Source organism: Microcebus murinus, chromosome 1, assembly GCF_040939455.1.
Source record: "Microcebus murinus isolate Inina chromosome 1, M.murinus_Inina_mat1.0, whole genome shotgun sequence".
Classification (NCBI taxonomy): domain Eukaryota; kingdom Metazoa; phylum Chordata; class Mammalia; order Primates; family Cheirogaleidae; genus Microcebus; species Microcebus murinus.
Window position 1 is genome coordinate 12,909,198 of NC_134104.1, and position 23,751 is coordinate 12,932,948.

Consider the following 23,751-nt stretch of genomic DNA (forward strand, 5'->3'; position numbering starts at 1 on the left):
CAAAAGTCAATGACTATAAGAGGGAATATGGCTTAGATGAAACTGGAAGTTTTTTAAAGTGAAATTCTGACAATCAAGTAAGAAATCTTTCCAGTGAGGAAAAAAGAGATAAATGGCTATGCAAAGTATTTTTCATGAACTGAGATCATGAAAAGAAATGTGTAAGAGTTGGAAGGAGGGTACGTGACTGAGTACTAGTACTGAAGAGTAGGGAGATCCTATTCTTATCAGAAGTTCCAAAGCCCAGAAAAGTTAGGTCTTGGAAAAGATGCCAAAGAGAGCAAGAACACAATGTGATTTAGCAGGATAAGACATACAAGCAGGAAATAGGCCCCCAGTGGGAATTGATTACTCAAAGGCAATTGATTACTCAAGAAGAACCACTCAAGCCCTGTTTGATCTTTTTCCTCCGTTAGGGAGAATGGTCTTCAAAGTGAAAAGGAGGTTCGATCCCCACAATAATAAAACTGTAGGGAGAATGAGTCCTGGGGAAATAGTGCGGTCTATGCCAAGGTCAATGACAGCTCTGCACTGCCACATGCAGCAGTGTATTGGAACAGCTGTAGAGATTTAGGCGGGTGATTGCAGAGGTGCACAAAGTATGTGCTGATTTTCACAAAGGTGATTCCTGATCCTTGTAGCTCCCTTTTCATGGCAATGGGGGGCAAAGACCTAGAAAGGCTATACGAACAGAAATAGGAAGATTTATTAATATCTGCCGGTAACAGCAGGTTTATAGTGAAATTTTAACATTCTGGGGACATAGGGTACCTGAATCCTGTCTTCAGCCAACTTTCCTTGGGATATCTGGGAAGGCAAATATGTTCACAGAGAGCAAAGCTGGCAAAGACTTTATTTTATTTTATTTTTTAAATGAAGCTAGGCCTTGAACTTCCTGCCCCATGCTAAGGAGTTGGGCTGAACCACATAGAGCATCCCTTTTGCTTAGGTAGGAGGAAGAAAAAGGCCTTCAAGAGCCTCAGTAGGGCTCAGTAGGGCAACCCAACTCTTAGTATGGTAGAGGCCCTCTCAGCAGAACTCCCTCTTGGGGTTTGGGAGGAAGATTCTGAAGGGGGCCAGCAGAAGCCCAAGGGAGAGGCTGTGGCCAGTGGGAGCAGCTCTGATCCACCCCTGACACTTGCCATGTGGGAACTTGTCAAGAGAGAAACCATGTGCACAGGTACTGTACCAGCCCATAAAGTCTCAGGGATTCGCTACAACAAATATTTATTTCATACATGGGTGTGTAGGTCAACTCAGTTTTGGCTTCTCTTGGTGAGCTCCGAAGCCTGAGGGCTCAGGTGTACTCCCTGTCCCTTTCTTTCAGGGTCCAGGGTGAAGAGCAGTGGATGTCTTGGGCAAGCCCTTCCCGTGGCTGGAAGGTGGATGCTCAAGAGGGCTGGTGGGAACTTGTTATGTCACGTCCACTGCCCAAGCCACATGGCCATGCCCCAAATCATATAGGCAGGGGTATATACTCGGTGTAGTCTAGTGGGAGGTGCTGGAAAATCACACGGCAGAAGGTGTAGGCATATAATTCCACTGGAGGAAGTGGAGTTTGGAGAGTCTACCACAATGACCTTTAATCACTTTTGAAGACATGTCCCCTAAGGCTGGGGCCCAGGCTACTATCTGGGTGTTTGAACACAAAACAGCTCCGATTTTGTGAATCAGTTTTGACAGATTAGCTGCATACGTATTTCAGACCCCTAATTTGTACGTTTTTGTGTCTTATTCCTGAGATTCTGGTAACAGACAGAATAAAGAAAAAAACAGATGAACATGCCCCTTCTCCCATATCCTGTGTGTTTCTTTGGGAATACAGAGGATTTATTTTTCATTTAGGAAATCTCATGTGAATTAGAGGATTTTTTTCATTAAAATTGCATTGTTTCCAGCTCAAACTTGGGAAGAACATAATGATACAAATATTCAGCATTAGAAAAGCTAACTAGATATTTTGATGTCTTAAGCATATTGTTTCAAGTGGAGGTGGTATTTATTGAGACACTGAGAAATTGAGAGTATGTTTGAAAGATATGATCTGTAATTTTCTGTGCTATTTCTTTTTTAAATAATTAATTGACAAGCAATAGTTGCATATATTTATAGTATACAGCATGATGTCTTGGTATGTGTCACATTGTGGAATGGCTGGTTCAAGCCATATAACTTATGCATCACCTCACATACTGAAGCAAATGTCTCGGGAACAGCATTTTCATGCAGAAAAATTGACATCAGCCTGCTGAATTTTCAAACCTCATGAAAATCTGAGCATCGATAACACCGCCTGATAAGCTTTGCCCTGTCTCTGATTTTCAGGTTGCAGATCTGAGCATGGGAGACCTGCTTTTGCACAGCACGGTGATCTGGCTCAACCCGCCGGCCTCGCTGGGAAAGTGGAAGAAGGAACCGGAATTGGCAGCCTTTGGTATGTTTCAGAAGAGGGTTTGGCAGAGAGGAAAAAGCTGGCTTATTTTTTTTCGAAACAAGAACATTTCTTTTCCAAGACACAATTTATTAAAATAAAGTTAATTACAGTTATCTAAATTGGTCTTCCTGCTATAAGCCACCAACATCTCAAAAATACCAAATGAAACCTTGCAGTTACATTGTGCTGTGTGGCCACTCAGCTGCATGGGTAGGCAGAAATGGCTGTACCCGCGTCTATCCCAGATATAAACATACAGGCAGGAAAAGAATGTTTTTTTGCTGCTGCTGCTGCTCTAAGTATGTTTTCAAAATTATCGGCTAATAATAAACCAAGGAAAAATAAAGTGAAAAATCAAGGCAAACCGGCCTCAGTTTCTGAGACACCAAACCCTATATCTTTTATTCTCTTCCTGACTCTGTGTTGCTATTAATATATGCAAGATGAGAATGTGGGAAGTTGATTCCCAGTCGAACTGTTGTGGCAACTCTGAGGTGCCTCGATCAGAGTCGTGAGATACATCTCCGTCACATTGCTGCTAAGCAGATAGTGAAAGTAGAGATGTTTGTGAATGATTGATTGCTTAATAAACTGCTTCAAATGGATGCAACTGCTGCAATTAGAGATTTCATGTTATTGTATTGTAATATGCTTTCTGAGAGAGAGAAAAACGGGAGTTTTAGCACACTGGGATTTGTGCATAATTTAGGAAATATGGCTTGTTGTTGCAGTGTAAATGCTTATCGGCATATTGCAGTGTTATCCCTGAATATAAAACCGTCAGCACTCCATGCTTTTGTTTTATGTTCTGTTTTTGCCTAGCCTCCCCCTATCATGGGTAGAAACAAACTGTAAAGGAAATCTAGCATTTACCATTCTCTTACATTATTTTTTTCTGGGCTTGCAGGGAGAGGGAGTTGTCGCTGCTTCTTTAACTGAGCTCCTTTTTATTCCTCCACAATGTGAACAAAGTATTCTCTAATGGAACATCCTAGTGTTATTAAAATCAGAGTGCTTAATAGAAAGATTTATTGGACTTTTAGATTGCTTAGCCTTCATTGAGATCTTAGTGTGTTCCTAAAATTCCCAAAGAGCCACGGTAGCTGTTGATGCCATTGCATTAAAAATAATGAATGTAAAAGTGTGGGGAGAAAACATGACTAAATAGGTCATACAAAGGCGTATTGGGGTATTTTCACATGTTGGTAGTTTTTGATGGGAGGGAGTGGTGGGGGGCAGCTTTCTTTTCAGCATCACCACTTGTGTTTCTTCCATTGGGATTCCTTCTTGGGGAGACCGGGCTCTCTCTTGATGCTTCTTGGTGGATCACACATAGGATGCAGGCTACTAAAGTAAATGACCCAAACCATCTCCCTGTTTCTGACGCTGGGCTACAGAGCAGCAATTCCAGAGTTCAACATTTGGATTTTTCACTGGCTTGTCCCCTGAATTTTACAAAGTTACTGTAGTTAGAAATAAACAGATTTAGAAAAAGAAAATAATGTAAGTAGGAGACAGAAGGGATTGACAAACTGTTTCTGTTAAGAGCCACAATAGTAAATTTTAGGCTTTGGGGTCAGGAGGCCACTTGGGTTGCCACTGTAGGCAAAAGTAGCCGGGGACAATACGTGAACAAAGGAGATGGTGGTATTAGCACGCTGTGCTACACAGGCGGCAGGCAGGGCTGCATTTGGGGGTCCTCGTTTGCCAACCTGTGGTATAAGTGTTGCAAGGAAATGCCAATTTTGAGGTTTGGGGTTTAGGTGCCACTTGCTCCATGGGCTCAGACCGCGGACTCTGGGCTACTTTGTTCCCTGCCTTGGCAGTTGTCTGTGAGAGGGAGCGGTGGGGTTGCTGCCTTCAGGAAGGGGGTGAGCCCAGGACCCCTGTCCTGGGTGTAAATAGCAGCTGCATCCCCCGGCCCCAGGGTGCCACGTGGACAGCACACTCGGTAGGGGCCACAGTTCACAAGAGAAAAACTGCTGAAGGCTGTGCGGCGTGAGACACGCTAGTCATTACTCAGAATCCTCCCCAGAGTAATGGGGGATTAAAATGGGGATTATGAACACAGGCTGAGTGTCGTCATCATAACGAGCTTATCTGTGGATTCCCAGTCATTGAAGGCGACAGGCTTTGGGTGTGGTTTTGAGTGGCAAGGCAGAGCTAGCAGAAATGCCTAGAAATGTGTTGGAAGAAGGGAGAGTTGCTGTGAGGGAAGGAGGTTAATTACCCTCAGTCAGGCAGCTCTGGGGTTAAAACGTGTCTGTCTTTTTGTTTTGGTTTAAACCTCTAACCTCAGGAAATAGTGCAGCTTTCTTCTGAAACTGAAGTCGACTTGCTGGCAACCGAGCACCTGATGTTTCACTCCCAGGGTGGCTAATGTGTGCCGAATGTTGACGATCACCAAAACCAGAAATGGCTTGTCTGGGCTTCCGTCTGGAAGGGTGTTAGATGTTCACCTTTTGGGGCACCGAGAGGGTGCTTTTGGCTGGCAAGGGTGGCTGAGAGTTTTGAAGATCGAGGCCACATCTGAAGGGACAGGGCAAACCCTACAGTCAGTTGAGTGAGAACAACCTCAAGAGTTGGAGAAAGTTTAAAGAGAGGCTGAGGGTCACTCTCTGGACCTCCTGCTGTGAGCCAAGATGGTTAAGGTGAGGAAACTGTGGCAAGTACATTAGCCTTAGAGCCACGGCAACTGCACCATCGAGCCATGGTCCCAGTGACGTGGTGGGTCTTCTGAGATTAGGGTCACTGGGTTCCCTGTCCTGAGGTACAGCTCTGTCACATTTAAGGGCACCTAGCCCTTAAATGTCCTGGCCTCTGGGATCTCTGAAGGCTTCATGGCGGGAATGAAGGTCCTTCACAGATAGCTGGTGCTCAGCCCCTGTGCAGAGCTGGTGTGGCCTCTGCAGGTCAGGGAGAATCTCTGGAAGGGAACCTTCCAGTCTGTCCGTGCGGAATCAGCTCAGGTGCTCTGAGGGGCAAAGAACTGGGGGCAGCCTAGACCCAGTTGGGAGTCAGTTTCTTTGCATCTCAAAGCTCATTTCTCCACAATGGAGATTAGGATGATCCTACACAAAGGGAAGACTGACCTGTCCTTAGTAGGGTAGAAAATGAACCAAATGCTTTGGCTTAGTCTCCAGAAGGCCTGGGAGTCTGGTGGCCCATCCCTGAGAATTCTCTGAACATCCATTTGGCAAATGAATCAAGGCATCTCTCTCAGGCCTCTCTTATAAGGGCACTAATCCCATTCATGATGGTCCTCATGGCCTAATCACCTCCCAATGGCCCCACCTCCTGAAAACATCACATCAGTGATTAGTTTTCAACATGAATTTTGGGGAAGCACAAACATTTAGACCATAGCAGAGAACCTGACACAAAGAACCAAGACATGCTGGAGTCACCCTTCCATTCCTCTGGGTGCCAACTGTACTTCCCCCTCGAAGAGGAATCAGAATCACTGCATGTCAGGCATGCTTGGCATTGCTCAAGGAATTCTCTGGAAGATTATGCATAACTCCACTGTATCTCCCCACGCCCTGAAATAATATAAGAATAAAACTACATATTTGCTGCTCCTAAAGAGCTTACTCTGGTTCAGCCTGTTTGGAAGAATTGGGATTGCATTCTACTTTATAAACTAATTTTTGTTTCTGTAGGTCAAAAAGATGAATACTATTTCCTGAATTGTGAACACGGTGCTTGCATGTGTGTGCAATATTAGCTTAATTTACATGAATGTAAATCACCTTTAGCAATTTCAGCAGTTGTATTATTATCAAAAACATAGTATTCTTCCAGCTACTGAATGAGTACATTTTTGTTGAATATGTTACCAACTGAAGTTTTAACCTTGATATGACATCATAGCTAAAATATTATATTTTACCCAAACATTTGGGGCTAGGAGAGGTTATTTCCATTTAAGCTTTCTATTTTTATTTTGAACCTGGAAAATTTTGTCTCAATAGGCTTTTGGTTTTCACAGATGTGATGAGTAAATTAGTTAACTGGGATGTCACTGTCCCCTTCATAACCATAGTGTTTATTACCACAAGTTAACGAGGTTAAGGGGAAACCCCACGTATTTCATGCCATAACTGTCTTTGTTTTTTTCCAGTCTTCAAAACTGCTGTGGTTCTTGTGTATAAAGATGGTTCCAAACAGAAGAAGAAACTCGTAAGACTTCTTATTTCACCCCGTAGTTTGAAAGTGTCTCTCTCCTTATCTGCTTCTTAGTTATAGCTGCGTAATTCTACGCCTTTGTCAGTATGAGCCCCCCCCCCGTTTTTTTTTTTTTTTTTTTTTTTTGAGACAGAGTCTTACTTTGTTGCCCAGGCTAGAGTGAGTGCCATGGCGTCAGCCTAGCTCACAGCAACCTCCAACTCCTGGGCTCAAGGGATCCTTCTGCCTCAGCCTCCCAAGTAGCTGGGACTACAGGCACGTGCCACCATGCCCGGCTAATTTTTTCTATATATATTAGTTGGCCAATTGATTTCTTTCTATTTATAGTAGAGATGGGGGTCTCACTATTGCTCAGGCTGGTTTCGAACTCCTGACCTCAAGCAATCCGCCTGCCTTGGCCTCCCAGAGTGCTAGGATTACAGGCGGGAGCCACCACACCCGGCCTTGATTCATTTTTTTTTTTTTAATGTTACTAAGGATGCTCAAGGAGATCGCCCATCCTGCCTTCCTCCAGGCGGGCTCATGGTTAGGGCATGAAAGTGAATTAGCTATTGGACCTACCATGGCCCAGAACCTCCCTAACACCATTTTTCACTTTCTCTGTTGCCCCTGTTGTTGTTTGGGGATCTCTTTTCTCCTCTTTCCTGTGTCTGTCTCTTACCCGCATTTGGTTAGCAGACTTATCTGCGGCCTGGCTGCACACTCATCGTGCGGCTTAACTTTCCGCTGGATGAACAAAGGAACGCGTGGGGAGGAAGTTCCTTAGGACAGCCACTGGAGTTGCTGCATGCGAGTCTGTCTCGGGTTTGGAAAATGCAGGGAGCTGGGCCAGGGTCTTAGATTGTTCTCATGCAGCCGGTTCCTTCTCTTCTGCAGGTGGGATCTCACAGGCTTTCGATTTATGAGGACTGGGACCCCTTCCGATTCCGACATATGATCCCTACCGAAGCTCTGCAGGTTCGAGCTTTGGCCAGTGCAGGTAAACTCTGAGCTGCACCGGGTTCATGCTTCTGATGTGTCTATGAGTTACTTGTTTGAATTCACACTCTTGATCTAACCACCCTATCATTTTTTTTTCTTCTATGCTTAACTCTCTTTTCCCTCAATCTCCCCATCACCTCTTATTTACCCAGCCATTTATTAGATAATGAATGAGTGATTGGACCGAGTGAATGAATGAACTGAATGATTGGTTGTGTAAATCTTCAAAATTTCTCCAAGGAATTCTAGTCATTCTGTTATATATATTAATAATATTGCAGTGACTAAGATCTGAGTAGTAGTGAGCCTTGTGCTTCTAGAAGGAATCCTTAAGACCTGTGAGCAAAGCCCATGTCAATTTCTCACTTGCCTTTTAACCAGGAGCCCCAGAAAGCACAAAAAAGCCATTGAATTTTTTTCCCTGAATTGTTAAAAATCTTTTTGTTTTTTTTTTATTTTTTTGAGACAGAGTCTCACTCTGTTGCCCGGGCTAGAGTGCCGTGGAGTCAGCCTAGCTCACAGCAACCTTAAACTCCTGGGCTCAAGCAATACTTCTGCCTCAGCCTGCCGAGTAGCTCGGACTACAGGCACATGCCACCATGCCCGGCTAATTTTTTCTATATATTTTTAGTTGGCCAATTAATTTCTTTCTATTTTTAGTAGAGACGGAGTCTCGCTCTTGCTCAGGCTGATTTCGAACTTCTGACCTTGAGCAATCCACCAGCCTCGGCCTCCCAGAGTGCTAGGATTACAGGCATAAGCCACTGCGCTGGGCCACAAATCTTTATCTTCGGTTTTAGTATGAAGACTTTTGAAATGTCAGTTCTTTTCCTGTGATCCAAATAGTGAGGTGAATTGTTGGGTAGCAGCGAGTATACTCAATAATAGGAGCAGATGATGCTTTAAGCACACAGAAAGAGAAGTGAACTTCAGCAGGGTATTGACTAAGAAAAGCAATATTTCTGTGATTCAGGCCCCCCCCCCCAGCCTGGGTATAATTTGAAGGTGCGTTCTAGAGAGAAGTTGGTAATGGTTTTCCCAGGCACACCCTGGAAAAAGCATTTTGGGGAGCCAAGTGGATGCTCTTTGGCCACACCTATTCCCTATCCTACTGGGACAGCCGGGCAGCTTTGAGGTGGTAAAAAGGGGCCCTAGCAGTGGACCACCTGCAGGTGCACAGTGGGTATGGATATTTCTATTTGATGTTTCTGGCATCTAATGTGAACATCAAGTTCTTACTGTCTGATCAGTGTTGCTGAGCCTCTTCTTGTCTCCACTTGCTGTCACCACTATAAGCAATAAAATTGGATCTGATCCCCTTAAAACCAACTCACCCTAGTCCAACGTCATGAGGAGGAAACTTCTTGTAATATTTGGTGAACTTTCAGTTATCCCCCCAAATAAACTAGGTGTATCTTCCTTCGCAGCACAGTAGGAAAACTCAAGTGCAAAAGCCATGTAGGGCAGATATATTTGGGATGATTATTTGCCTGAAGAGGGTTTCTCTCTAAGCTTCTAGCACAGTGATTTACCCCCAATGCATTTTTACTTATGATTTTATTTGCAAACTTGATTTACATGTGAGTTTGCTGGCACCTATAAATGGTGGGTCTACAGCAGCTACAATAGCATTTTGAGGTTTGGACACACAATAGCGGTGTTGTCTTACTTTAGAATCTTAGATTATGAATTATCTAGTTCGTTTGTTCCCTTGTGCCAGGTTTATAATTCGAAAGGCTTATTTCTATAGCAAACTACAGGCTTCTTAGCCAGGAATTTTTCCTTCATTGAGGACTAACACATAAAGACTTTAAATTTTGAAAACAAAGCCATCTTTGTGATAGGACATTCCATTCTCACCCTCTATTTTTCATTCAAATCAAGTTCAAAACCCTCAATATAAAAGCTTATTTTAATTGAGTTGTAAAGACTAGTCAAAATGACTCTCCTCATGAAATACACTCCATTGGATTTGAGAATCACAACATGGAATGTCTAGATTTTTATCTTATTTGAGGAAGTTGATAAGACTTTTTGCAAATGGATTCTGCTTGCCGTTAAATCATGTAGCCACAATGAAGGTTTGTGACCAGGGTTCTGAACCACTGGGTAAGAATGAGACCTCACAGTGTGCAGCTTTAATGTCTGCAGTGAATTGTTCCTTTCACAAGCACGATATTCATGGCTTAAATAAAATACTATGGTGGTGGAGGCATTGCAAAGCTTAGAAATTACTTTAAAATATAGCTGTCCCTTGCCTTTTTGGCATGCCATTTTTGCTTCACTTGGTCAGCAGGGCACCAGGCTTGGTGGCCTGGGGGAAGGCTCCCTGACAGAGAGCCAGGGCTTGCCTCATTGTATCTCTGGCTTGATGAAGTGTGCATTGGAGTCCTGGGCTCTATTTAGCCCAACTGTTGCCAAAACAACTAATTATTTAATTGAAATATGTAGTTCAAAGAAACAGGCTGAGCATTGGAAAGGGAGAGCTCTTCAGTCGATGTGATTGACTGATTGGCCTTTTAGACCATCCAGAAGGAGGTTTTAGCAGCTGGAAATTTTCCAAGTATTCTTTTTGTAACACCCATTAAGCTTTCAGTCACTTTGTCTCTTTAGATCGTGGGACAGTAGTGAAGTAAGTATCTTTGGTCTTGTGTGGCTCTGCACTATTTAACCTTTTATCAAAGCGGGGAAAATGCTCTTGTAAAAATGTAAATGAATCCATTTGAAATGTACCTTGATTCATCCTCGTTTTAATTTCTCTAGATGCAGAGGCAAATGCCGTGTGTGAAATTGTCCACGTAAAATCGGAGTCTGAAGGGAGGCCGGAGAGGGTCTTCCACTTGTGCTGCAGGTGAGCCTGGCCCGGGAAGTCGAGGCCGTCCAGCCCCAGGTTGCCCTCCACCCTTTCTGTTATCCACCGACCAGTCTGTGCTTCCCTGGATGCCATGTGCTTTTTCTTGCACATTTGAGAAATGAACACTTATTAACAGTAATTGGATAAATTAAACTAATGTTATTAGAATATAGTGTTAGAGACCGACCTTCCACAGCCCCACCGGACAGAAAAGCAAAGACATCGAGGATGCAATCACACAAGAGGAGGTTTATTTTCTGGTTAGCCAGGGTCCGAGCCCTGGAGCACCAACGCAGTGGCCACTCTCGTAGGCAAGGACCCCGACCGGAACAACGGCATGCCTTTTATCCCCATGGTGCACAAGCTGCGCACAAGCTGATCACGCTTGGATCATGCGTTGACCTTTAAAATGATTGGTTGCCCACTATTGCCTTTTGAAATAATTGGCGGGTTGGTTGCCCTCTATTGCCTGATGGGCCAGTCGCACGTGCTTCAATGACCTCATCCCATAACTCCCCTTACAGCGGTGTAGCAAGCAAGCAATGACCAGAAGCAAAAGTTTGTGGCTAGCTCAGTGCCCCACCCAAGTAAATTCCCGACAATTGGAAAAATTCCTCTGCCCTTCCTCTGCCCTTTCTCTGCCCTACAATAGGACCTGGTTTATTTAATATTTTTCTAAAAGGAAATAAGAATTTTCATATATATTTAACATTGGGAAGAGGGCTTTCTTTCCATGTTTACATTCCGCAGATTGGAACAACACAGTTGTTGATATAATATTGTGTTTTGGTGTTTGGGTGCATTTTTGTACTGTAACATCTCCAGATGCAGCAGATAGAGGTGACAGTGTGTGAAGGTATCACCAGGATTCTTGATCATTTCGAGAAACTTCAACATAGGGAGGTTGGCCCGTGTTGATTGCCTACAGATCTTGAGTGAAAGCTGAGTTTATAATGTGGGCTTTTACTTATTTTTTCTTCTTTTTACCCCTTCTCCTCTCCCCTCCTCTTCCTTCATGAGGTCTTTTCCCATATGTAGCCATTTCTTGTTTTTTCCCCATAAAAACCTTTAGATGGGTGGCCCCAATTGATGGCATTCTGATGTATTTAGATTTAAATATGAGCCATATTTATTCATGTGTTAGTGCAATCATAGGCGTTCAGTAAGTTAATAATTACCCAGTATCTCACACAGTGAGTAGTAGTATGCTATGGTTTGTCCACAAAAAAACAATAGAATCAATGTTATGGTTATTAGTGATATTTTATTAAATATAATGCTATTGCTAGTATAGTAAGAAGGTTCATCTCCCAAGCATGAACTGTGCTAAGCACCTTCCATTCACTATTGCATTTAATCAGACCAAGGTACTGTTGTTATTGCATTTTACATATGGGTAGGCGAGGCTCACACAGGGTGCTTTGCCTAAAGCCTTATAAAAAATGAACACTGGGGTCAGACTCAGATGGGTTTAACTTCAAAACCTGTGTTCTCTGTTGCTACATCCCCTTTCTGTGTTGGGTGACAGTCAACAAAAGGCAGATTCCCAGGCAGCTGTTAGGACTAGAAGTGAAATGTTCTAAATAATCCACGTGTGGTTTGAGCACCATCTTTATCATCTACTTAGGCTAAGCGATTTGTGATTTTGTTGGTAAAGTCCATGAGGGTCAGTGACCCTGCCTCTAGAGATGCCGTATTCATTGTTGATGATGAATACCAGGTGAAACTTGCTGGGGAAAATATTGAGGGCACAACAGAAAAATAGCTCTTACCTAAGAAGAACTTTTCTACCAAGGGACTTGGGAAGACCTTGTCGTTCTTAACAAGATAGCCTTAATATTTACATGTTGAGATGTGTCATAGGAAGAGTTGATATTTAACAGGAGGGAGGCCTATGCAAGAGGAAACTAGGGACGTTGGGACATCAATCTTTAGGTGCTCTGCAGAGCCATAAGCATCTTGTGGTTCCTTTGTCCTCCAAACCTTTAGAATGAAAAGCTCTGCGTTAAGTGCCAAGAGCAGAATTTGCAACTTCTCAATACAAAATCCTATTGTCCATCCATCTCTTTGTTGAGCGGCTTCTCTGGTTCACATCAGCTGTGGGAGATGAATCACAAAGCAAGAGGGAAAAGGAATTTCAGGGCTTTTATCCCCAGCTGGGAAAACTCTCGGTTCAGCATAGAGATTGGAGTCCTGGCCTCAGTCTTTAACCTTTGGCCCTCGGGGGTATTTGTGTGGCTGCACCTGATAACCTCAGAAGTTTCCCTCACCTGTGTCCATCTTCTCTCCATAGCTCCCCGGAGAGCCGAAAGGACTTCCTGAAGGCCGTGCACTCGATCCTGCGCGATAAGCACAGAAGACAGCTCCTCAAAACCGAAAGCCTTCCCTCGTCCCAGCAATATGTCCCTTTCGGAGGAAAAAGATTATGTGCACTGAAGGGGGCCAGGCCGGCCATGAGCAGGGCAGGTACTGTGGGGATTCAGACATTCAAGATCCCCGTCACCCCCGCTCCGCTGTAGAACTCCAGTGAGCTTGACCTCCTTGTTGAGTGGGAGTTAGGTGTGGCCCTGTGAGGTTCCTTCCCGTTGGCTCCTTCCCGGTGGCTCCCTGGGGATCCGCCCTGTGTCTCTTCCTCTTGCCCTCCCTTAAGCCTTCCCTCTGCTGCCCTCCTCTTTTTGGCTGGTGAGCTCCTCTCTCATTTGCCAAGCCAGGGAGCGGATGCATCCTCTTTCTGGATGGGCTGTCTCGGCTTGCTTGCGGAATGAGAGTCGCTGCTTTGCATGACAGCCAGCTCTGTGTGGCAAAAGGCCGTGTGTCAATGTCCCAGGAAGGTCATAGCCCACCGTTCTGAGAACACGGTGGCTTCGTAATCTGGCTGCAAGCACCGCAATGCCTATTCTCAGTAGTAAGGATTCCAGGTTTAGTAGACCAGATGACACATGCAATTTTTACCCTCGACTTTGTGCCTGTGAATTTATTTTTAGTCTCAATGTTAATTCGGGGAAGCCTTGAGCTGCTACTGGAAAGGAGGAATCTTGAGTTTAAATGGTCCCAGGGTAAATATTCTTATAGGACCTAATCCATCACTTTGGAGCAGGGAGGAAGAAAAATCAATACTACCGCCTATAAATGGGAGTAAAATATAACTAGGAAGAAAGATATTTCCTAACACTTAGGTACTTAATGACATTACGATGTTAACATTTTTATCACTCCTTTCTTAAGAGGTAGCCCAGAATTTTGCAGGGAGGATTCTATTAAAAGAGGCTTCCTTTGCATTTGCCATAAAAGTTTCTGACCATTTCCCCCTTTACTTCTTTACCTGTTCTCAGTTGTGTTGAAGAGGCATGGACAGAACTGTGATCAGCTGAAGGTGTTCGTAGATGTAACATACCTAAATTGACCTGGTAGATTATTCTTTAAGCACCTTAAGTTTAATGTTAGGGGGTTAGTTGTTATTAATCTATTCTCCAATCAGATGGTATATGTTTATTAAAAAACGAGTACAATGAACACCCAGCACTCTGTTAGGTTTTCCAAGGTATCCTAAGAGTCTTGCACACCTCTATATCCACAGTTTTTCATGGGACCCCCCATATGATAACAGTTTATTGATCCTTTATAGCTCACTATAGATAATTTTATTTTGGACTGTGTTTCCTCTCTTGCTTGCCTGCCAGTGAATGTTTAATAAGAATTAGGAATATGTGTCTCAACCTCAGGGAACCCACCTGTCATGAGCCAGGTTTCAGTTAATCAATGAACCTGACTTCAGAGCTGCATTTACGTTGAACCTGAGCCTGTTTAGTCTATAGGACACTCAGAAGTTTTCCTGCTGATGTCCATTTGGGAAGAAAACAAAACCAACCCACAACTTACACCATCATCATGAATACCAAGAGAAAGCCTTGATGTCATAGCCTGTCAGATTTGGCCGATTAAAAGATTTCTCTGCCTGATGGCTCATTTTAGGCTGAAGAAAGTCATCATCAGAATCTTCATGTTAGAGGATTGGAAAATAGTTCTTGAGTGGGTCAGCACAGCACTAGCTGGTCAGTGAACACTAGAAATACCCAAAGATTGTATCCCTGAAAGACTGGGAAGAAGGACATAGTAATAGTAGCCACGTTAACAAGGATGCTAAGGATTGATAGGTATTGTCATGAATACCCAGGTAGTTTATTTCTCCTTCTGATCTGTTTGAACAGGATAATAGAGCCAAATATCCTGCCTCTCCACACGTAGTCTAAAAGTAGTGTACGTCTGCTAATAACCCACTTAAAAATTTTTTTTTGTTTTATTCTAATATTTTCTCATGGAAATTTTCAGATTTAGGGAACAGCGGAAAGAATTCATTCCCACCATCCATATTCAATGATTAAAATTTTTCTGTATTTTCATTATCTCACATCTCTCCATCTTTCATCCATCAACTCATCTTATTTTTGACACATTTCAAAGATGCAGACATTAGCCCTCTTTACCCCTGAGTACTTGAGCATGCAGATCATCGACAAATATTTCCAACAGTTTTGAATTGGGGATAGATAGTTCTACTTTCGTGATTGGAGAGAAGCAGGCTCCATGTTGATGGTGGTGAGATAAACAGGAATTTTTGCTGCTTCCCAACGAAGTGGAAGTAGTTTTTCCTTTGTTTCATTTTTGCATTTTGCCTGAAAATGGTTTCCATCCCCCTCCTTGAACAAGCGTGGTGTCCACTTGTTCCATTTTTTAAGCTGGTGGACACACAGGGGTCTCAGGATGGCTGGGCCACCGTTGAGCTCCCGCGTGCCTGCTGTGTGAAGTCAGGGCTACATTCGGCAGTAATTGAGAACAGGCGTCTTCTAGCAGCACTGAAGCGATTGAATGGTTTTAGGGCTTAGGTTTCAGGAACGCAGCTGCCAGTTGGCGTTTCGGCTGTTCCCGCCACTGGAAAGCTCGTGTCGCAACACCCACTTCGCTGCAAGGCAGAAGCAGTAGCCTTCCCGTGTGAGCAGTGTCCTGTGTACGTGTGTGATGGGATTGTTTGCTGGAGTGGCGTCTTTTGTTTGCTTGTTTTTTAATAGTTCTTGCTTTCTAGAGGGAGTAAGAATGAAAGGATGAATTTAAAGATTTCTTTTTCTTGAAGTTACTTTATTGATCTTAACTTGTAGCCCTTTATTGATCAATGGCTCGGGTGTCATCTATTAGTTATTTCTCATTCCACTCAGGCACGGATATGCTGGTGGCTTTGTGGAAGAACAGGTGACACACAGAATGTGGTTAGGAGGCACGAAGGCCCACACTTGCTTCGTCCATGCGGGACTTTGTCAGAAGGAGGACAGGGAAATAACCAGAGACTCCGTGTCTCTGAGAGCCACTCTTTCCTGCAGTCTCCCCTAAGAGGGGTGCGGGGCTCTTACTCTAACCTCAGATCCTGAAGAAATGTTACATTTGAGTCCCCAGAAAGCAACTGTACCTTAGACCGGGGCTTCTGCCTTCTTGATACATTGTATTGGTTTCTACAAAGACAGCAAAACCCTAGATGCAGCCCCACCCTCACTAAAGACCCAGTTCAGCTAAAGGACCCTGGGACAGCCCTGGGGCAGCCTCATAGCACTGTGCCGTGGGACACGGTCAGAGTTGAGGACACTAACTCTCCAGCCAGTCCTCAGATCAGCAGTCTGCCGAGAGCAGCGACAGTCTGTGTTCACCTGTCTTTTAGGTGCACTGGTTAGAGAAGTAGATTATTTCAGGGGGAATTGAGTTTCCTTTTCCCCATAACCTACCATCTCTCCCACGTGCCCCCACTCTCCCTTGCCCTTCGGTCAGTTGCTATGACATTCTCTAAGTCCAGACATCTGGACAAGGTAAACTCTCCAGGATGGACCGGTGACATGTAGAAGACCGTTAAGCCCCAGATGACATCGAGGCACTTTTAAATGCATACCATTTCAGGTCTTAAAACAATTTTCTCCTTTTCTTTGCTTTCTGGATTTTTCATCTCACATAAAGCGTGTGGGGGTTTTATTTTTATATTTTTGTGTGTGTGTGCAGTGTCCGCCCCAAGCAAGTCCCTTGGGAGGAGGCGGCGGCGGCTGGCTCGGAACAGGTTTACCATTGATTCTGACGCCGTCTCGGCGAGCAGCCCGGAGAAGGAGTCCCAGGAGCCTCCAGGTGGCGGGGACACTGACCGGTGGGTAGAGGAGCAGTTCGACCTTGCTCAGTACGAGGAGCAGGACGACATCAAGGAGACAGACATCCTCAGTGATGACGATGAGTTCTGCGAGTCCGTGAAGGGCGGCTCGGTGGACACAGACCTGCAGGAGCGGCTCCAGGCTGCCTCCATCAGCCAGCGAGAGAGAGGCCGGAAGACCCTGGACAGTCACGCGTCCCGCATGACCCAGCTCAGGAAGCAGGCGGCCCTGTCGGGGGGCATCAACGGAGGGCTGGAGAGCACCAGCGAGGAGGTCATCTGGGTCAGGCGCGAAGACTTTGCCCCCACCAGGAAACTGAACACTGAGATCTGACTGTGTCACCCGCCCCCTAGAGAACGTGTGTAGATAACTTCCTCCGCCCTCACTCTGCCCGCCCTCCCGTGCCGTCGACGAGAATGTTCCCTTAGGTCGCGCTCTTGCACACACACGGTTTTGGCAGCTGACTTGGTTCGGAAGCCACGTGGCCACCCAGCTTCGTCATCTCTGACAGCAGCATTGGGAAGGATCGCCCAGAATCCCAGATAAGCTCGAGTCCTATCTTCTGTATATTACTAAGGGCTTTTATTTATTCTCAATTAATCAGGGCCTGAAGAATTAAAAGAACAACAACAACAACAACAACAAAAAGATTCTCTAGCACTGGAAAGCAAGTCACCCCCAGGAGTTTAAGCACGCACGACAGATGATGCAAGGGACAGGTAGCACACGCACGGGAAACGATGACGATCGCGCTGTCCGAAGTCAGTCTCCTAGTTGGGGAAACCACTTTCAGACACACAAATCTGTACAGCTTGCAGTGTTCTTACCCGACCTTTCCCCCTTCCATGTCTGAGAATATCTGTGTATTTTAAGAATGTGTGAGGAGAGGGTGGCGATTCATGTTTTGATGAGCCTTTTTTTTTTTTTTTCTTTTTTTTGCCTTTTTTCTTGTTTTGGTCTATGGCTGGTCTTACTCCGTGTCAGTGTTCGGAAGCTCTAGTTTTGCATAGAATTATAAAGATGCCAAACTCTTTGAAAAGAGATCCAAATTTATCACTTGAGAGAGAGAGAAAAAAAAAAGAAAACACTATTTTTTTGTATTTTACCTGAGATGCAGGGGCACAAATAGATGAGAATTTTACAGTGTTAGTGTAACCCTGAGTCTGAAAAAAAAAATGAGGATTATAACCTTTTAGAGAGAGAGTGAGGCATGGTGGTTTTATATTTATATTTGAAAGGCCAACAAGCTCATGCTAAGGATAAAGTTTTTTTCCAAGAAGCAGATTTTGTTTTTTTTTAAATGTTTGAATCTATATTTGAGATGGGAGTTTGGTTGGATTAAACATGACACCCAAGTGGGCGGTGTGTGTGTCTGTTGCACATGGCGGGGGAGGGGAGCCTTCTCATGGGGTTGCCATGGTGATCATTGGTTTTTCCATCAAAATTGCATCTTCATCCATAGATGACCTGCCCCTTTCCCTGACAGTCCATAACCAAACCTCTTCAAAAACACCTCTTGTGTTTTAACACTTTCTTCATGCCAACAAAACAGGGTAAAACATGCTTAAAACCTAACGGTCTAAACAGATATCCAAATAAGAAGAAAAACAAGTTATAGCACTTTCAATTTTTTTCTTTTTTAAAAAAAAGGTTTATAGCTTTTTCTTTTCCCATTTCACGATGTCCCACTTCCCAAGAAGGGTTTAAATAATATGAAAACTTTCTTTTTGGGGAAAATATCTATTTGGTGTTTGACACATCAGTAGGTACTTTAAAGACCTGAATTTTATAGTAGCTTTAGGGATTATATTTTATAAAAATCAGTTACGACTTTATATTTCCAGACAATAGAGAGTTCAGAACATCACGCTCTGCCCTGCTTGCCTAACCTGCTTCCTCGCCCTCAATCCCCCTCCCCTTTCGGGTTTCCAGGGCTTTGAGCTTGATCTTTTGAAAGTTTTATTCTATTAAATTTTTGCTATATCTTCTGGTTTTCTTAAAAAGCTTTAGAATGGTTTCTATACCCTTTGTATCACTGCATTGTTCCATATCATCTCCGGTTCGATTGCGTCCAGATGGAAAACTGAAGCAGAGGCTTCTACTAGTGGCATTTCCTAGTCACGGTGCAACGTGTCCATCTGAAAATACTCGGAAGTCTGGTGCTTGGAGAGGGTGCCATTGTCTCTTGTACATAATAAGGTCACGACGTGTCTATGTCAAAAGTTCTTATATATTTCTTTTATAAGCTGAAAGAAGGTCTATTTTTATGTTTTTAGGTCTATGAATGGAACGTTGTAAATGCCTGTCAAACAATAAAAATAATGAAAAGTGTCTGGACGATCCTATGCTTTTTTGGACGGAAGGATGAGAATGCCCTGTTGGCAGGAGAGAGGCCACAGGAGAAAATCCCTGGGAATGTCTGGTGTTAAAATAACTATCATGATCATCAGAGGAGAGCTGTCTTGGTAGAACTTAAAGTCTTAACCAAAGGGGGTGGGGAGGCATTATAAGCTCAATGTCTTGGTCTAAAGATTTGGAGAATAAGAAACACGACAGATGCACATCAGTTGCCCATAGTGGGCGAGATTTCTTTTCCAGTCTCCTGCCCATCCAGGTGGGAGCAGGGTGAGGGGCTCCGGGGAAGAATTGGGGTAGCTGAGACTGGTGAGCGAGCTTGAATTGCTCCAGGTTGTGTCTGCGGGGTTCTGCTGTGTGGGTCTTTCACAGAATTGCAAAGAAAGGTAAATAAATATGGTCTTGGGCTGCCTTTCTCTTCCTATTGAAGTACCCGATCTTGCCCTCCCTAGTCCATTATAATAAACCTTACTTGGTCAGAGTTACCCCATCCATATCTGCTTTCCAGCTAGAAAGCTTTTCTGCTTCCTGTCACAGGAAGAGTTCCTTCCATGCAGCTGGTGAGTCCTGCTGTTTAGCTCCTTGCTCCTCGCGCTGGTGGCCTGGGACTGGCGGCAGCAGCAGCGTGGCCAGCAGCTTGTTAGAAGTGCAGAAATGTGGGTCCCACCCAGAGGCACTAAACTAAAACCTCCATTTATTTATTTTTTATTTTTTGAGGCAAGGTCTCCCTCTGGCGCCCTGGTTAGAGTGCAGTGTTTATCATCATACCTCACTGCAACCTCAAACTCCTGGGCTCTAGCAAATCTTCCTGCCTCAGTCTCCCAAGTACCTGGGACTACAGGCATGCACCACCATACTCAGATAATTTTTTATTTTTGTAGAGTTGAGGTCTCGCTATGTTGCCCAGGCTGGTCTTGAACCTCTGACCTCAAGTGATCCCCACACCTCCGCCTCCCAAAGTGCTGGGGTAACAGGTGTGAGCCACTGTGCCCAGCCAGAAACTCCATTTTAACAAGATCCCCAGATGGTTCATATGCATGCTCATGTTCGAGACACATTAGTTTGGTGGCCTCCAAACATTTTGACATTAATGATGTGGAGCACATACCTGTCTGTGTTAAATATATTCAGGCATTACTGCAACAGTATATACACTTTCTGTACCCAGTGCATCCCTCTGGGGGATGACTGAAGCCAGCTTTAACACTTACTCCATGAAATGATTCTGACAGTTTGCACTGTGGTGGAAGTGAGATTTAGCAGTGTGAGCTGCTTTCCTGTCCCATAGCTGAGCCTGTGTGTGGAGAAAACGAGTGCTCCAGGTCAAGTGTAGCAGAATAAGCATCACGCCTTTTTCCCACTCGTTTAATTTCTTTTTCAGACTCCTGTGTGACCAGGCTGGAGAAAACATTCTCCATATAACTCTCCCTTTCTGGTTGTCACGGTTTGGGGGAATTTAGGGTAGGGTCCCGCCCTCCAGTCTTGGAGTCTGCTTGTCCACAAAGGTTACTATAGGGATGACCAATGTCCTTGTCCATAGAGACTCTTTTTTTTTTTTTTTTTTTTTTTTTGAGACAGAGTCTCACTTTGTTGCCCAGGCTAGAGTCAGTGCCATGGCGTCAGCCTAGCTCACAGCAACCTCAAACTCCTGGGCTCAAGCAATCCTGCTGCCTCAGCCTCCTGAGTAGCTGGGACTACAGGCATGCGCCACCATGCCCAGCTAATTTTTTCTATATATATTAGTTGGCCAATTAATTTCTTTCTATTTATAGTAGAGATGGGGGTCTCGCTTTTGCCCAGGCTGGTCTCAAACTCCTGACCTCGAGTGATCCTCCTGCCTCGGCCTCCCAGAGTGCTAGGATTACAGGCGTGACCCACCGCGCCCGGCCTTCCATAGGCTCTTTCAAGTTTAGTGGTGGCCTCTCTGGGATTTCCTTTTGCCCAACTCTGGGCACCTCTGCAACCAAGTCCTCCCGTTTTGTCTCCTCTCTGGGGTGTTGCCAGGATGCCTTGCCCAAGTTCCGGTACCTTCATCCCTCGACACTCTCCCGCCCGCATCCCCAGCCGGTGGCTACTGCCTTTTCTCAGTGGGGGCGGTTAAGGAGAGGGGGACAGAGAGACAGTGGAGAAAAGCCCTTGTTTCTCACAGACTATGTTGATACATACCCAGGTTTTACAGGCAATTTCTGCTTTTTTTTGGGGGGGGGCACAACCCTATCCTGGGATGGGGGATTCCTGGGACAGTTGCCTTCTTAGAAGGGAGGTAGTCAGCAGGTTGGAGGGATGGGTATATGACAATACAGGGAGATAAATAAATACCCAAAATGTCCGGCCACTTATCTACAGAAAGCGTGAGATCAGAATTGCAGCATCACATTCCACATAGGCTTCTCTCAGGTAAGTCAATGTTCGAAGAAAGAAAAAGGAGGATTCAAAACCCAGGTCGTGAATGTGCAGGGCTTCCGTAAGCACTCGGAGTAAGGACATTGTTGGTAAGTTCCTGCCTTCAGTTGACCAACAAGGTGGTGGGAACCCTCCCGAAACGTGTCACTGGGGTCACTGTTTCCATGGTTCTCCCCGTCACGCACCTCGCCACCCCCCACCACATCCCAACCGAATGCATTCCATACAAAACCTCCTTCGTCTGCGGTGGGGTTTATTCTGGTCTAGTCCACCCTTTCTATGGTGTGAAGCAACGTTTAGCCTGTAAATTATACTGTTTCAGTAAGTCAATGTCTACGGTCACCGAGCCCCCCACCGCCACTGCGTTCCTGAGTGTAAACGTGAAAAATGCACAAGTCCTCAGTCGCTGCTCTGAAGCAGTAGATTCTTATTATGGACTGGCGATTCCTACATTGTGGGCAATAGATCTTCTGCTGTTGCCTGGTGACTGGCGATCATTCAAAGCCACAAGGGACTTGTGCACAGGACTGGCATTTTCTGTGCAGTCAGCTACTCTCAGGTAGGGGAGGCATGATACTTGCCTAAAACCCAAATCCAGGGTCCTTAAGATTTTAAAAATCAGGAACCACTATAGAATGTAATCCATCAAAAAAAAAATTTTTTTTCCCCCATGTTCTTCAACATGCTTCATACCCAGCTCAAGCCAAAGCTTGGTTTTTATAGCTGGTGAGACCCTTATGGAATTGCTGTCAGTTTTTTTGAGCCCCAGCTGCAGCCTCTTTGACTTTAGAACTTAGTGCCCTTTTCTTGAAAGTTACCTGGAACTTCCCGGGCTGCTCCCCAAGATTAAACTGTTTTCTGAATTCGGTGACAGTGACTTCATCTGAAACAAAATGTCCTGTGTTGTGTTCTGCTCTAGGCTTGTGTGTCCTGCATGGTATCATGCGCTTTAGACCTTAAAGGTAGTTAATTATAACCCTTTCACTTTCAATCAAAATGTTAACATTTATTGACATGAAATCCTCTCGCCTTGGCCTCCCAAAGTGCTGGGATTACAGGGGTGAGCCACCATGCCTGGCCTTGACTGGTGTCTCGAACACATACATGAGTGTGTGTGTGTGTGTGTGTGTGTGTGCACTTACACATGGGTTGGTATTTTACTGACACACATACTATTTCATTAGCCCGATTTTTACCCTTAATGATACAAGTTGTGGACATTTTCATATGACATTGTAAGTAGTCTACATCACCCTAAGTCATGGCCACATCCATCGTAATGGGTGGGTTGTAGTTTACCGTAATTTACATAACCAATTCCCTGCTGATGGACATTAAGGATTCTAGGAGGTTTTTTAATTATTAAAAAATACGGTGAATACCCATATTGAATATTTCTGTACACTAGTCCAGTTACTTTCTTGGAGTGTTGCCAAAGAGGTAGCCTTGGATACACTTCTGTGCATTTTGAGGATCTTGGTGAACATTTCTAAATTGTAAGATGCCACACTCCTGTCTGGCTTCCGGTGAGTGGTCAAGATCCAACTTCCTGTCTAGTGTCTTCACTTTGGCACAGAAATGCCTGTGGCTTTGCCATGGGAAACAGACTTTTTTTTTTTTTCTTTTACCTGTGCTTGTATTTAGATTCTTTGGGCCAAATGTGGTTGGCGAACTGGGCCTTCTCCCTGTCCGGTCCTCTTTCCTCTGTCCACACTTAGCTATACCCCTGGTTTACAGTGTGGGGGTATTTGCAGTGACAGGAGTTGATCAACAGTGCACTCCCCTACAAAGCTCCCAAGATTTTAAATATCCCCCCCATCCCATACATCCTGTTTTATGTTTTGTCTCTAGATTTTAATGAAGGTTGAGTTTTTTATGATAGTTATAAAATCAACTTTATATCCCAGTCATAGTTAGCTAATTTGTTCCTTTTCCCCAAATCCCCATTTACCTAATGGAAAAAAAATGGCATTTTTAAGACATAAGTGTTTATGGATTTTTAAAAATAAGGTTTATATAGACTCAATAGTTAGATCAGAGATGCCATAGGAGCAGGTTCTAGCTCAAGCAGACCATAATATGACAATTCACTCAAACTCTAGCAGACGGGAAAGTGGAAATGGCTCCAAGAACAGGGTTATTTCGTCTGGAGAATGGGTAGAATGTCAAGGTAGGAATGGGTGGTTGGGAAGGAGTTTCATTCACTTGAAACAAATCTTGATGCTTTTTACTAGGAGCCTTTGCATAAAAAGATATGTTTCTGTAGAAAAAAAGGAAAAGTGACAGTGACTGGTGGATTTTCAATTAACCTTTGGAGTCCCAGGGATTTTCTTGCCACTAGTGGGAGGAAAGTGAATCAG

At 44.4% G+C, this 23,751-nt stretch overlaps 1 protein-coding gene across 4 annotated transcripts in view; it reads left to right on the forward strand.

The window, feature by feature from the left end:
- Positions 1-18,964, forward strand: part of TIAM1 (TIAM Rac1 associated GEF 1) — a 360,609-nt gene extending 341,645 nt beyond the window's left edge. For all 4 annotated transcript variants that reach the window (XM_076000522.1, XM_012780925.3, XM_012780924.3 and 1 more), the window contains 6 exons: positions 2,326-2,434; positions 6,558-6,616; positions 7,499-7,601; positions 10,367-10,454; positions 12,751-12,923; positions 16,494-18,964. In XM_076000522.1, coding sequence (XP_075856637.1) covers positions 2,326-2,434; positions 6,558-6,616; positions 7,499-7,601; positions 10,367-10,454; positions 12,751-12,923; positions 16,494-16,966 — 1,005 coding nt within the window. In that variant the 3' untranslated portion in view covers positions 16,967-18,964. The remainder of the gene's footprint in view (positions 1-2,325; positions 2,435-6,557; positions 6,617-7,498; positions 7,602-10,366; positions 10,455-12,750; positions 12,924-16,493) is intronic.
- Positions 18,965-23,751: the final 4,787 nt, after the last annotated feature.